At 38.6% G+C, this 13826-nt stretch overlaps 2 protein-coding genes across 2 annotated transcripts; one reads left to right on the forward strand and one right to left on the reverse strand.

Moving 5' to 3' along the window:
* Positions 1–1350: 1350 nt before the first annotated feature.
* LOC113056453 (uncharacterized) lies at positions 1351–9325 on the forward strand. Its single transcript, XM_026223249.1, has 2 exons — positions 1351–1863; positions 2893–9325. Exon 2 carries the CDS (start codon positions 2997–2999, stop codon positions 8778–8780), a length of 5784 nt encoding a protein of 1927 aa, XP_026079034.1. The 5' UTR covers positions 1351–1863; positions 2893–2996; the 3' UTR covers positions 8781–9325.
* A 138-nt stretch (positions 9326–9463) lies between these two features.
* On the reverse strand, positions 9464–13457 carry LOC113056454 (bone morphogenetic protein 2). Its single transcript, XM_026223250.1, has 5 exons — positions 12936–13457; positions 12728–12855; positions 11647–11763; positions 11380–11563; positions 9464–10567 (listed from the first exon to the last, which is right to left on the reverse strand). The coding sequence occupies exons 1-5, from the start codon at positions 13306–13308 to the stop codon at positions 10155–10157; spliced, it is 1215 nt and encodes a 404-aa protein (XP_026079035.1). The 5' UTR covers positions 13309–13457; the 3' UTR covers positions 9464–10154.
* Between the last annotated feature and the right edge of the window lie 369 nt (positions 13458–13826).

Below are 13826 nucleotides of genomic sequence, written 5' to 3' on the forward strand. Positions count from 1 at the left end.
ATTCTTCTTTTCACTCGTTTTTGTTGATATCTCGATTTTGTTTAGTCTGTCTCCTCATTCTGAAAAAGGTTTCTTCAATTGACTTAAAAAGAGCAATGGTTTCATATCATAGCACACATATTTAGACATACAAAACAAACAAATGAACAAATAAAATCTTGACAGAAAAAAGAAAATAACTGCATTACTAAGAATTAAAGGTCAAGGTCACCCTATAATTAATGTGCTGCACTTTCCTTCCTCCTTCTTTGACTTTTCCTTCTGTGGAGCACAAAACTCATAAAGAATATCCTTTCATTATTCACTGGTAACAAGATTTGATTGATTCATTTTGTTATTAGTCTTAGAACCAGATTAATGAACGATTTATTTAGACCTGCTATGAACTGGATCAGCTTTATATTCACTGATATTTTACTGGATTTGTTTTAATGTGCTTGTTGTTGTTGTGATGCTGTTTTAAATGCCCACTCACACCAATAATGATAACTATAATGAGAAACATATTAGCACCCACACCAGTGACCAATCATGTTCTGTTTATTTTAAGCACAAGCTGCAGTTATGTCATCTGTTTCTTTAAATATTCAGTGGATTCTGATTGGCTGTCAGTTCTTTTATCATACACCAGCTGGAGAATGTCACACTGAAAGTGATTCCAACAGTATTGTTCCTCGGTGTTGTTATGATTATAGTTGTGTAGTGGACATCTTAGACAATTAGAATGATTATAACAACTTTTTAGATAATTCTTTGTCCTTGGTGTGAACAGTCTTTTACTTTCAAAACTTGAGAGATATTGCTTTGAAAAGCACTATCAATATTCTTGAGACTCTGTCCAGAACAGTGGAGGAACAGGTGTTGATTTGACATGTGACAGATAAGCTGAGATACGAAAGGTGTGCCGGAAAGAAAGGCAGGCTATTACTGTATGAAATACAAATAGAGCCACTTAAATAACTCTCTATCATACTGTGTAGGTGTGAAGAACATCATATAAATACAGAAGCCAAATAAATACAAATGCATAATGAAGCATTAAGACAGAGAGGCCATGTTAGGATGGATTTTGCATTTTTTTTTTTTCATACAAAAATCCAGGTTAAAAATCCAGGCATGCTTTCTCTAACCAGGAACTCCCAATATCTGATTTGTCAATTAAGACGATTGTTAAAAAGCCTAAGCATGTATGTTTTCGTCTTTCAGTCTGAGCGGCTTGAGGCAGAAGTACTAGAAAGACACAAGCAGGATCTGCTTCACAACTGTGGGCAGTCTGTCCTGGTAACCAGACTCCATCAGCCACTCATTCTAGTTTGGTGACACTACTGTGGGGTGATGCAAGCTGCTATATTGGTCTCCCCTGTTTGTGAGACAAATGACTCCTACTTGCCCCAGCCACCGTACAACAACAACATCCCATGTGTGCTAATGTGAAACATAGTCTCTGTAGGATTGGAGAGTTACAGACAGCTACGGCACTCAAGCTGCTGGTACCAAAATAGCAGATGACCATCTCTATTTCATCTGTTGCCCACTCGACACCAAAGATTCGCTTAGATATTTGCTCTCGCTGACTCTTTCCTGTGTTACAGCTCTGGCCTTGCTGACAACTGTTTTGGTGTGGTGTGTTCAGTGCCTTCTCCTTCAGTCTTTTCAAGCGCTTTCTTGAACATGGATTTCTACCATGAGCTTCAGTTTGTGTGTAAAAAAGAGCATGTTGTTGTATGGAGTAACAAAAAAATCGGACTTCTGTGAAATTTACCTGTAAGGATTCACCAGCGTCAATTTCGTATTATAAAACTTTGTTTTTAATTTTTGAATAATGGATTTGGCCATGGATGAACTACATAACCTCGAAAAAAGGTAAGGAATAAACTTTGACAGGCTATTAACCTGTTACTGTCAAATTAATGTGGTTCAACACATGTGCTTACTTTCCTGACAAAACCTCTGTTTGAAATTGTCTTAGTGTAAATGATATTGTCCTTTTAATAATACCACGTTAAGATCAGATTTTCATAATTTTATGATGAACAGCCTGTTATTTTGAAGAACTTTCCTTGAGGTTAGTTAAGGTTTTATCTCTGAACTGTAGATCTTCATTTCACTTAAATGAAATAACAGATGTGGGGAAAGTCCCCTTACTGCAAGTTGATATGGAATTATGGGTGGTGGAAAAATGTTGCGCTGTCCAATGTTGTGCCGTCTTGGCCATGTAATGCATGATTTAAATGCTCACAAATATATCTTGAGATTTGTCCTTGGTTAGCATTTGAGCTCTCTGAGTTACACAAAAATGTATAAAAATGCCATATTGTAGTCTGAAACCTGCACTTTTAAGGGACATTCCCATTCTATGATGTAATAAGTGCTGGTTAATGCATTCAGGTCAGAAGATAAATATGGGTTAATGAGTTATTCCCGGATCAACCACACAGTGCAGCAGCTGCAATGAAACAACTGAATGATGACTAATTTGTGTGTCTTTGTAGTGCAAATATTGCTGACAAAAAGGTTGTGTAGCTTCTTTGAAATGGTTCAGTAAGTTGACATTTTTGGTTTAGAAGTATTCAGTTTTATAAAGCAGATTTGTTGAACAGGACACACGTCAATAGTCTGAATATCTTGAAAATCCATTTGTTTTGCCAAATGATTTAGGGTTATGCAGGTGGCCTGTGTGTGTGAAAGGGCAGAGAGACATCTGACTTCTTCTAAAAATAGTTGGTGTTTGGCATGGTGTAGTTGTCTTTACTGTACATAGTCACAGACTGGATTACCAGCCACCTCTAAAGTTAAAGCAATAAACGTGTTTTATGTTTTACATATTGTAAAAGTTGTATATTTTTTGACTGCCATTGGGTAGCACTGATACATTTTCTGTCAATTTTGCAGGGAAATCACAATGTAATCTCCAGTATGTGGTGTTGACAATGCAAGAAGTGTCAAACCAGGTCAGTTATGCGTCAGACTGAAGGAACTGGGAAAACGCATTCATCATGAGCAACCAAGAGAAGCGCCAAAGGACAAGCATGCAGCACCTCCGCTATCTCGATAGCTTTATGGATGAAATAGACCGTGAGGTCATGAGCCTGACGGACAGAGCTTTCAAGAGTCTGTGCATTGGAGATGAAGCAGTCTACAATGACTCAGAGTTTTCCCCCTCTTCAGTCAGCTGCCACAAGCCAGTGGTGGAGGACATCTTCAAAAAGACTCAGGAGAGCTCATTTTCTGCAGCCAAAAAAATTAACTCTTACCCCCTTAATGGAGCGAAGGATCTGTTGAGCAGATCAAATAAATCATCCAAAGACGTGTCGCTTTTTGCAGTGTTTGCAGCCAAAAATAATGGCGAGAGCACCAAGATGACAAATGGTGATTCATGGGACAAATCTGCTCTACTCAGCATCCAAAGAGAGCTCTCAGAGTTTTCTTCAGATTATCACAGTTTAACAGTGGAACATCTTTACCAAGCCAAGAATCATCACAAATCAGATGAAAAAGGGTCTGCCAAGAAATCAAGTAAGGATGCATTGATTCCCTCTGGAAAATCCTCTAAAAGTAAACAAAGCAAAAACAACAAACTGAGAAAACTGAATTGCATTAACTTTTTCCTCCACAGCGAACTCAGCCCATTTTTGTCTTGGAGGGAATTTAATAAATTCTCCATGGGGCAGGAGCACATTTCGGAAATTATGTTAAGTAATAGACCACCTGAGTGGTATGATTCACCTCTTTACAAAGAATTAACTGCAGCACATGGACACTATAATTTAAGCGTTCCCCCATCAGTGGAAAAAGAAGCTGAAAAGTGTCCTAAACAAAGTGAGACTCCTCGACTTGCACCAAAACCACAATTTGCACAAAATCCAGCACCCCCCAAACCAGAGAAAGAGTCTGAGCTCATCCAGCGCAATATTCCTACAAAGGCTCCTCCACCAACTGCTGAACAGAGATGTAATTCAGAAAGGCCAGAAGCTTGCGTTCCCTGGCGAAAAAACCGCAGTAGAGCAAAAAGTGTTGCACCTATGGGGCATTCTGTTAATTCACCGGCCTGTGAAAGGACAAACAGTGGAGAAGGGAGTGCACAGGCATTTAAAAAAGAAGAGGACCAAACCTCAGCTAGTTCAACTCCTTTCAGTATTTCACAGCTGTTGACACCAGTAATACCTTCCAGACATGGGACAGGAACCTCAGAGATACAGCAAACTGTGTTCTCACCCACTGCCCTGGACGTCCCACCACTCCCCGAGAGAGAACTGCATCCCTCACCTGAGATTAAGAGAGAGGGGTACAAATCCATAGCATCAAGCTTGTTGTTCAATCTCAAGGACAACAGAAAACGGGTTAAGACCATGTACAGTCCACCTAAGTTTAAAGGTTTGGATGTGAAAAATCAAAGTAAAGAGTCTCCCCAGCCTGAACCATCAAAAGATATGCTTGAGATACCAGAGATTTCAGGAGCTAAAACAATTTCACCTGCTCGTCACAAAGCCATTATCTCCCCAATGAGTCCCTTGTTGGAAACTGGAGACACTCAAACTGGTTCTCCTGCAAACGGTGGAATGCCAGATGACTATTTGGCACTGAGTCTGCTTCAATCTGGAAAATCTAAATCAAACAGGAGTCCTGCAACTAACAAGGCAACATACCCATCATTACAACTTTACCGAAAAGCTAGTCCTGAAGAGATTAGAGCAAATGCTCATACTGTGGTTGACAACAGCTCTCAGGTTGTCACAGACAAATCCAGCAAAGATCATGACACAAACCATAACTATCCAAGTAAACTGTTTAAAGGTGTAGAGTCAATGCTAAGTGCCAAAAAGCCCACTTTAGGTTTAAATAGCGAAAGGACTCACAAATCTGGAAAAAGCCCAAGTGTAAGTTTAACAAAACCAGAAGAACAAGCCATTAGTGAAGGTACAAATCTAATTGAGGATATGCTGAAAACCAGAGGAACAGTAAGTGCACATAAAAGCCCTGTTAAAGAAAAAGAACCCAACATAAAGGAAGCAGGAACAAAGCATGTCTTTTCTGCACGACAGAACAACTACATTAAAAGTCAGAGATTTGTAAGCACAGATAATGATAATGACCATGATTATAATAGTTCTAATGTAGAAAAAGGGCTGATGCCTATAAAGGATAAAAAGTATAATGACAAGTGTTCCAGGAATTCCAAAAATACAAAAACAAAAGAGATAAGGCAAGAGAAGCATAAAGCAGGAATCCATACAAATCAAGGACTAGTTCAAACAATAGTGGATGAGCCACTATTGAAAGAATATGTTAATGTTAAGGGACAGGCTACGACATCTAAAGAACAGAGCAGTACTACATCAGATAATGGTGTGGAAACTCAAAGAGAGCAAAAAGTAAAAGACAAAACTTTCGCAATGAAAGGAAACTCTTCTGCAAAGAAAGCACTATTTTCATCAATGGAAACGGTGCCAAATAAGACAACTGCACCCTTAAAGATAGAGAATGTTGTCATAGATAAGTACGACTTGGCCCAAATGGCTTTAGAGGAAGTAATTGCTGAACGAGAGCAAAGACAGTTGAAAAACAAGACAGGTGCTTTACACATTGATAGAAAAATACCTGGTTGTGAAAAAACTCAAGATGGTCATGAGTTACCCACCAGTGGAGAGGATCGACTACCTAGTGCATTTATGCCGAATGAAAGGGGGACAAGTACAAAAGATAAAAGAGGTCAGAGTTCTCTATCTGCATTCAAAACAAATCGGCAGACTATGCAAATCAAGTCAGAAGACATGGCCAAACATGGTGAAAGTCATGTGCCTGAGGTAAAATTAGCCAGGCCCTGCAAACAGGAAGCATCTAATGGGCAGTGCCAGATTGCAGAACCTATAAAATATAATGAGAGAGACAGATTGTACCTAGACCATCAAGAAAGCAACACAAATAATATCAGCAAGGGTGATCAAAAGTGCCAAGAGTTGATGAATACAAATATAAGTCATGCAAACAAATGCACAAAAAGGGGTGATACTTTGGAAAATAGAGATATTCGTAGTGTGAGACAGTATGAGGATGAGTTGGATGTTGAACATAAGGGTAGTTCCTATAAACCTGAGATACCCCCAAGAAGAGGGAGAAGTAATTCTCAGAGTATTGACAGATTCAGTGAAAAGACTGAAGGTAATTTAGACTTTAAAAGAGAAGGTGACACTACAGTCAAAACAGAGGAAATGGGGAGTAGGGAAGTTAGCAAAGTTCAGTCCAGTCAATCTAAAAATCGAGGCCCAGTGAGAGGAAATGTATCGGCTCTGAAAGAGAAATATGACAAGGAAAGTAAGGTTAACCGCAGGGATGTTCAGAAAGATCTGCCTGTTGAAGGTGCATGTTTTAAAAAGTATATGGAAGAGGGACCCAATGAAGAGGCTCCAAAAGATAAAATGAAACATATAATTATTCCACCAAAACTCACAGTCAGTGATGCTGAAAGTGGGACTTATTCAATTATCTACACGGAGATGGGTTCAGGGAGTGAAAGAATGTCTAACAGCTCTTCAAAAGAATTGGAAAGAGGTGAGGAACATTCTAGTTCACAGAGGAAACACAGTGTCACCCAAGATATCCAAAAGGCTATGCATGATCTCACAAACAACAGGAATGATGAAATGCAAGACAAGGTAAATATGAATGAGAAGAAAGTGGATGCGGTAAGTCCGAGGTCTGAGTTGGGAGACAAGCAGAACAAATCCAGAGGTCCAAAAGTCTATGTGAAAGACTTCTTAAGTGGACTTCTTGGACTTTCAAGCTCAGAAAGGGTCAAAACTGTAGATGAACATGAGGTGGAGCTCTCTGAAACATTGTCCTCAGAGTCTTTCAAACCTGAGGAAGTCAGAAAGGACAGTATCAAAGTATATGATATCCTTGGACAGTCTCTGTCTGCATTAAATGGCAAACGGACACATCACAGTAGTCACTCATCAAACTCAAGTGAAGTCTCTCTATTACATGAACCTGAGCAGGGGTTACAATCAGAAGAGTTGGTAAGGAAAGCAGAAGTCTGCAACATGACAGAAAAAGTAGATGAAAAGTCGAAGGAGATTTTCCAGAAACCATCAATAGACTCCTGCTCTTTAAGCAACAATGAAAGTGAGTCAGATGTCTCTGACAGGGTAATTTCTCCACCGAGTGATGTGGACAAAAGGGGATGGGTGCACAGCTTGATTGAGTCATCTAGAAACTTAACACAAATTTCACATGGTCATACTTCCTCCAAGGATCAAGAAGAAAACTACTCAAACGGATCAGAGAGAGAAGAGCAAGATCTGGATCTCCTCAGCGATCATTCTCAAGTTAAGATATCAGTCCAGAGCCCCCCACCAAAACAACCAGCAATGCAGTATTTGTCCATTCCAGCAACTCACCTGGGCATAGTCAAGGACGGAAATCTGTCAGCTGGAAGTGCATCTGTGTCTGAGGAGGAACGATGCTCTGCTGTAAGCACTTTATCTGAGGGAATGGATGGCTATGAAACAAACAGCCAGGATATGATGAAGGAGAACATCTCTAGTACTGCCCCTACAGAGGTTGCGAAGGGGTTGAAGGCAACCTCCGAGAGATCTGGTTCAGCTTGCAGTGGAAACGACAGTCAGGAGGGACCGAACAAGCCGCCTGTTGTACCTCCAAAAACCGAAAAGGCTCTACTCCGAGCCATGAAGCTCACAACACGGAGGATACAAAAAGCTGAAGCTAAAAGCAAATCTGAGCGTAAATGCAGAAGTGACAAAAGTGTCAGTCACAAGGCTGAGAGGAGGCACCACAGCACTGATAAATCACACGAAAGATCAGAACACAGGTCTCTCAGCAGTGACAGAAGCGGCAGTAAAAAAAGTGAACACCCTGATGACACATCTGAGTCCAAAACTCTAAGAAGCGAGAAGCATGCTGGACACCAAAGTGGTCACAAGAGCCAAAGCACAGAAGAGAATGATCACAGTAAAAAAATCCCTTGTGCAATGAAAGGCAAAGACAGACAAACCAGTCAAACTGGTGATCCAAAGACCCATCACAGTGAAAAACAACTAGAAGTCACATCAAACCACAGGGATCATTTGGAGAATGGCAAAATAAGTAATAACAGTGACCGACAGGGGCGAAGCAATGAGAAACTCTTGCCCAAGAAACTGGAACATAGGACTCAAAGTCTTGATAGATTTTTAAGGGATAAACAGAAAAACATGTCGAGTAGCACTAGGAAAGCTGGTGGTGAAGTTAATTCTGAGATTTTAATAGAAGGATCACAGTACTCTACTCCAAAGGCCTTACCTTTGCGCCAACACAGCAGTGAACATACTTATGCACCAGCCACTAATCTAGTAACACAGTCCTTTCCAATCACCCAGAGGAAGCTTTTACAGGACCCTGACTCTGGACAATATTTTCTGGTGGATATGCCAGTACAGGTCAAAACGAAAACTTTCTTTGACCCGGAAACAAAGAGTTACGTGCAACTGCCAGTGCAGTCTCCTGAGGCTGTTGTGCGACAAGCTCCACCACTGGAGGTTATTAACACACCACCACTTATGTTGTATCACGGCTTTGTTCCAGTGCCTGTACCATCTCAGAAATCTGTTGTCAGGACTGCAGGATCTATGATTCCTCCTGATGACCTGGAAGACTTTGAGCCTAGCAAGAAACAGATGCAGAAGGACAGTTATAAAACACATGAAGAGATCAGTCCTTACGCTGAGCCTGTGTATATATCACAGGAACATACGCCTGAGGAGGAAATTGATAGTGTAAGATGACAACATCTAGACCAGTGCATGGTCCAGAGATTGAATGTGACTGAAATTAGGGATTTTTGTTGTTTGTGGCTTAAGTGTTTTCACTGTTTCCAATTTGCAGACTGGTGTGACATGGGAAATCTCTCTAGAATGTATGCTGTTCTTTGTTTATAGTGCACAAGACTCGGATTGTAAATGTGTATTTCTTAATAAAGTAAGGCAATATCCTAGTTCTCTTACTATTAAACTTAAAAGTCTGTTTGTAACAGGAAGTTGAGATCTGTCAAATTGAAAGTAGTTTTGCTTTAACAAAAATCAGAACAAGATTATTTTGATACATCTTTTATTTGAGTTTTGGAAATATTTCGTCTGCAGTATTTTTTTTTTTCACAGCAGAAATAGTGAGGTAAAAAGAAGAGATCTTCATACTGTAGGTGTTTTATATGCTTAAAATGTGACAAATGCTGATTGCATCAGTTTTCTGGGTGCATTTTGGAATGAATTTGTTTATTTAAATGGATTGTTGCTTCAGAAAAGAGTCATTCCAATAAAAGCATCATCAGTGAGCAATTGTTTCAATATTTCATTTTAATGATATTACTATTTTTTTATCAGATGATTTGCTAAGTCTCAGGAAGCCAGACGTTTCGACGTGTCGTCCTCAATGCAAATTATTCTGCCAGATTTAGATAGGAAGAGTTTATCTGAAACTGATCAACCACATTTTCTGTTGATGGCTGGGATTATATGAACTGGATTTGACCACGACAATAAACCAGCATTGAAATAAATATATCTTAGAAAATACAGTTTTGCTTATGTATATCTACTTAACATCTTGCCTCAAGCAAAACCCTTCAGTATCTTTCAAAGATTTGATGACATTAACCCAGAGAACATGGAAAATCAGTTGGTTCTTACTTTCGCTCGTTGTTTTAACCTAATACTTTGGGGATTTCAGTCAGCTTTAGCCATCTTTGCATGCAAAATGCACAAGACATCACCATTCTGCCTCCACCAAGTGGTAAATAGGAGTCCTGCAAGACCTGCTAAAACAGTTTTAGTTGTAAATTTGGGTTTCAACTTGGTCGGGATGACTTACCTTTATTAAATGTGGCAGCATTAACTTTAAATGTCACATTGGCATGGTAAACCTTTTTTTTTTAAATATAGTTTAGTGGACTTGTGGTAGGTGAATTCTAGTTGAAGTATGACATTTCCAAGCCTGAAAAGGCATCTTTCAATTGCAGTAACCTATACCTATACCTATAAAAGACATTATCATATTTGCTTGCACGAAACATCTTTAATTTGACTTAGACATACAAATATTCAAATATCAACATATACATTTTCTGTGGCACGTGTGATGCACTGAAATAAATTAACGTTGTTTTAATGGCAGCCACAGCTGCCTGCAACCATGTCATCGTATTGTTTTAGAACAACATTTTCTTCATCGTCAAAGTACAGGAGGCTGATGGGGTGAAGTACGTCAGGTACACAGCACGGTTTCCCCGCTTCCTGCGATAGTTTCAGTGCATTCATGATGGATCTCACGGTAGCGTGATTCGTAGCCCGTAGACCTTCTCCCAGCGGAAACGGACAGGAGCCCATGCAACTGTACGCATTATAACCTCTAGGAGATATTATCCACCCGGACCAGCCGATTCTAGTGAAGTCTACGTACAGGTTTGTTCTCTGGCACGCAGAAGTTAACGCACGCACACTCCTGCGGTTACGCATTGTTGACTTCACTAAACTCGTTATAGGCTTGAGGAGTTTAAGGGATGCGGTGATATTTTGTCCTAAGAAAGAGTCAACAAAGACATCAGACACAAAATTAACTTTCAAACACAACATTTGATGCTTTTACTCAAATAGACAGTAATGCATTTTATAAACTATGTTCAGTATGCATAGGTATTAAAATAAGTCTTTTTTAACTTTGGGTACTTTTATGTCCCTGGGGTCGATTTTTATTCAAACTGATTTCACCAGTTTTTTTCTTTTTGTGATATGAAGGTCACATTATAAATGCACAGAAAACTCGGTTGCACTTTATTTTACAGTACGTGTACTAACATGTACTTATAGTGTACTTACAGTGTATTTATCTAAGAAAGTTCTGGTAATACAAGGTAACTACATGGGGTAGGGTTAGGTTTAGGGGTAGGTTTGGGGTAAGTACCTAGTTATTACATAGTTATTGTTGTTACTATAATAAGTACATAGTATGTACATGGGGAACAGGACTGTAAAATAAAGTGCTACAGAAAACTCTTTACCTTGTCTTTCCCCCCCCTGCTTTGGTATGGTATTGTTTTACTCTTGTTGCACACCCAATCTTTCAGTCATAAAATATAATCCACACATTTTTTTTTTCAATGCAATTTGGAAATGCTATTGTAAAGTATCACTAAATTCGTTTGTGAAACATTCATTTAAAATATATAAATTAATAAAAATGACAGAGTTAACCTGTGATGCATGTCTATATGAAAAAGTGTGAAAACAGTTTTAACAGAGTTTATTTTCTGAAAGGCCACAGGGCCAAACGTGTCTCGATAACACCCATATGTTCCTGGTTGTTTTCGGTATGTTTTTATGGCCTAATTACCTGTGTAGAAAGGTGGGTGTTGGTAGTGCTTGCGTCCGTCATCTGAATATATAACCAAATATGCATTTGTTTCTTCTTTCTGCCCCTCCATCTGAACGCTGGACTCAATCCAGTCACCTGAAGGTAAAGCAGTCACGACCAGGATACCATTATTTGTACCGCTGTTGAGAATCCATTTAGTCACCTGTCAATAATTGAGGAGTTATTGGGACAGCCGCACAAACACTGATTACATGTTATATTCTTCTACAGTGAAATTGTCTTTACCATCGGTGTGATGTTGAGGACCTCCCATCCTTTGGTGTACACGGGTAATAACCTTGAGCTTATCAAATTTCCTCGCCAGGGTTTAGGTCTGCTGTCCAGCACTTCATACAGGTCAACCTAAAGCAATTAATTGTGTAATATTAATTACATATTGTGCAAATTTCCTATTGTTTTGGCACATATGCTTTCAATAAGGGTTTCAAATTATTCAACTGCCACAAATATTATATTTCAAGTTATTTAAGGTGTGTTTTTTTTCCAAGAAGATGTTTGAGGAAGTAACCATTGCAAGTGTAGGTCACTCAAACACTCTCGTATGGTCATCTTCAGAGAGAAAAAATGACTAAACATTATCAAAATTAACAAGGTTTTAGATTGACATACTACATACTGTATATGAAAAAAAAAAAAAAGGTTTAAAAGTCTGTAAGATGAAATGGGTTGCTTGAGAAAACCACCAACATATTAAACCTTGCCTGGAAGAAAACATGCAAAATACAGTGCAATTTTTAAGTGATGGTTTAATTGCACCTTATGTATTTGTGTCTGTAGATTTCAATTACAATGCATATATTTAAAGGCATATATTTAAATATATTTTAGAGTGTTTTCTCCACTTTAGCAGTGCTTACTATTAAAAGGTTACAGTATGTATTTTTCATATCTGTATTCTGAAGGAGTAGTTTGCTCCTATTGCCTGATTTTATATCACATTTTATTCCTAAGAATGTATTTTTTTTCTGTCTGTTTACAGGATTTTCAGTGATAAAAAAGACAATAAAAAATGAAAACTTTTAACTTAATGTCGACAAAATGAATCAATCTTGAACCTGGATACAGATTTCTGTTCTGGAAATATGTGCAAATTGGTGCATGTTTAAAAAGATAATGTTTAAACAACATTAAAGAAAGCATTTAATATAATACAATGTTTGCAGTTTTAATGCAGACTAATCAATCATCCGGGGAAACACGATGATATCTAGGCACTATTACTTATTAGTTTACCATATGTATATTCTCTATTATTGATAAGTGAAAACAACAACAACAACAACAACAACAACAAAAAAAATCTCACTTTGTAAAAATGCCGTCTTCCGATAAAAGGCTGTTTATGACGAAACCATCGAAATTCTGCTTTGATCACGTGCTCGTCCTGTCTGAATGATGTCAGATTGAAGAAGTGAAATGAGCCGCTGGACCGTCCTAGATCACAAAACAGCACTATTCACATTACATCTGAACGTCCAGCGTAACATCACTCGTTGTGTTTTCAGTCTACCCACCTTCGAAACTTCGAACAATATTTCCTTCCAGCACTTTGGTGTTTCTCAGCGTTCCGTTCGCGTCCGCGACAGCATCATACAGCTCCATCATGAAGCGCGGCGCTCTCCTGTGCGTCTGAACGCTGCGGGTCAGGTCTCCTGTCTGGAAGAGCTCACTCCAGCTGCGCATCCTAACTGCATTTGCCATCTTCTGCACATCTGCTGAGGCTGAAAGGTCATCGGACGACACAAGCCACGAGCAAGCAAAAACCCCACAGAAATAAATGCTCAGTAACTTCATTCCTAATGGTGCAGATCCTAATTTGAGCGCTGTAGGAATCAGTGTAGTATGAATTTGCAGCTGCTGCTGAGATGGACTGCTGTGACAGTGCATTCAAACCGACCATAAATTCACAGCGAGGTTTACACAAGGGTTTGTCTGCTCCCCCTGCACAGATAAGAGTGAACAGACAGCCTTTCAAACCAAACATCATGAATAAAGTTCAATCAACTGTCTCATATTCATTAATCAATCACACACAAACATCATTAAGCCCGATTTATGAATATAATGTCTTCTTCTCCCGCATTCTAAACTTTCCTTAACAAAATATGCATTCATTTTTATAAACAAATCACACATTTTACAAATTAAAAGATCATAAGTATTATAAGCAATTTTTTGCTAATGCCATCTTCATTTTTTATACTTTTGAAGTCCATGAGTTTTTTTTTTTTGTATATGTGTATATCTAAATACACTTGCAGTGCTGTTTTATTGAGATAATATTATAGTATTTATTATTAAGATTTTGAATTAGTGTTTATTTTTCTATTTTCCGTTTTCATTTTAAATTCAGTTAAATCTTTAATAAACAAAATAATGTTGTTTTTATATATATAATTATTAGT

Source organism: Carassius auratus, chromosome 37, assembly GCF_003368295.1.
Source record: "Carassius auratus strain Wakin chromosome 37, ASM336829v1, whole genome shotgun sequence".
Taxonomy (NCBI): domain Eukaryota; kingdom Metazoa; phylum Chordata; class Actinopteri; order Cypriniformes; family Cyprinidae; genus Carassius; species Carassius auratus.

What these genes read in the sequence shown, in the direction of transcription:
- LOC113056453 (XM_026223249.1), top strand. Translation starts at nt 2,997, where the DNA reads ATGAGCAACCAAGAGAAGCGCCAAAGGACAAGCATGCAGCACCTCCGC.
- LOC113056454 (XM_026223250.1), bottom strand. Translation starts at nt 13,308, where the DNA reads ATGCACTGTCACAGCAGTCCATCTCAGCAGCAGCTGCAAATTCATACT. An exon ending in TATTGTTCGAAGTTTCGAAG is followed by an intron (nt 12,856 to 12,935) that starts GTGGGTAGACTG and finishes TTTGTGATCTAG; the next exon opens with GACGGTCCAGCGGCTCATTT. An exon ending in TCCTCAACATCACACCGATG is followed by an intron (nt 11,564 to 11,646) that starts GTAAAGACAATT and finishes AATTATTGACAG; the next exon opens with GTGACTAAATGGATTCTCAA.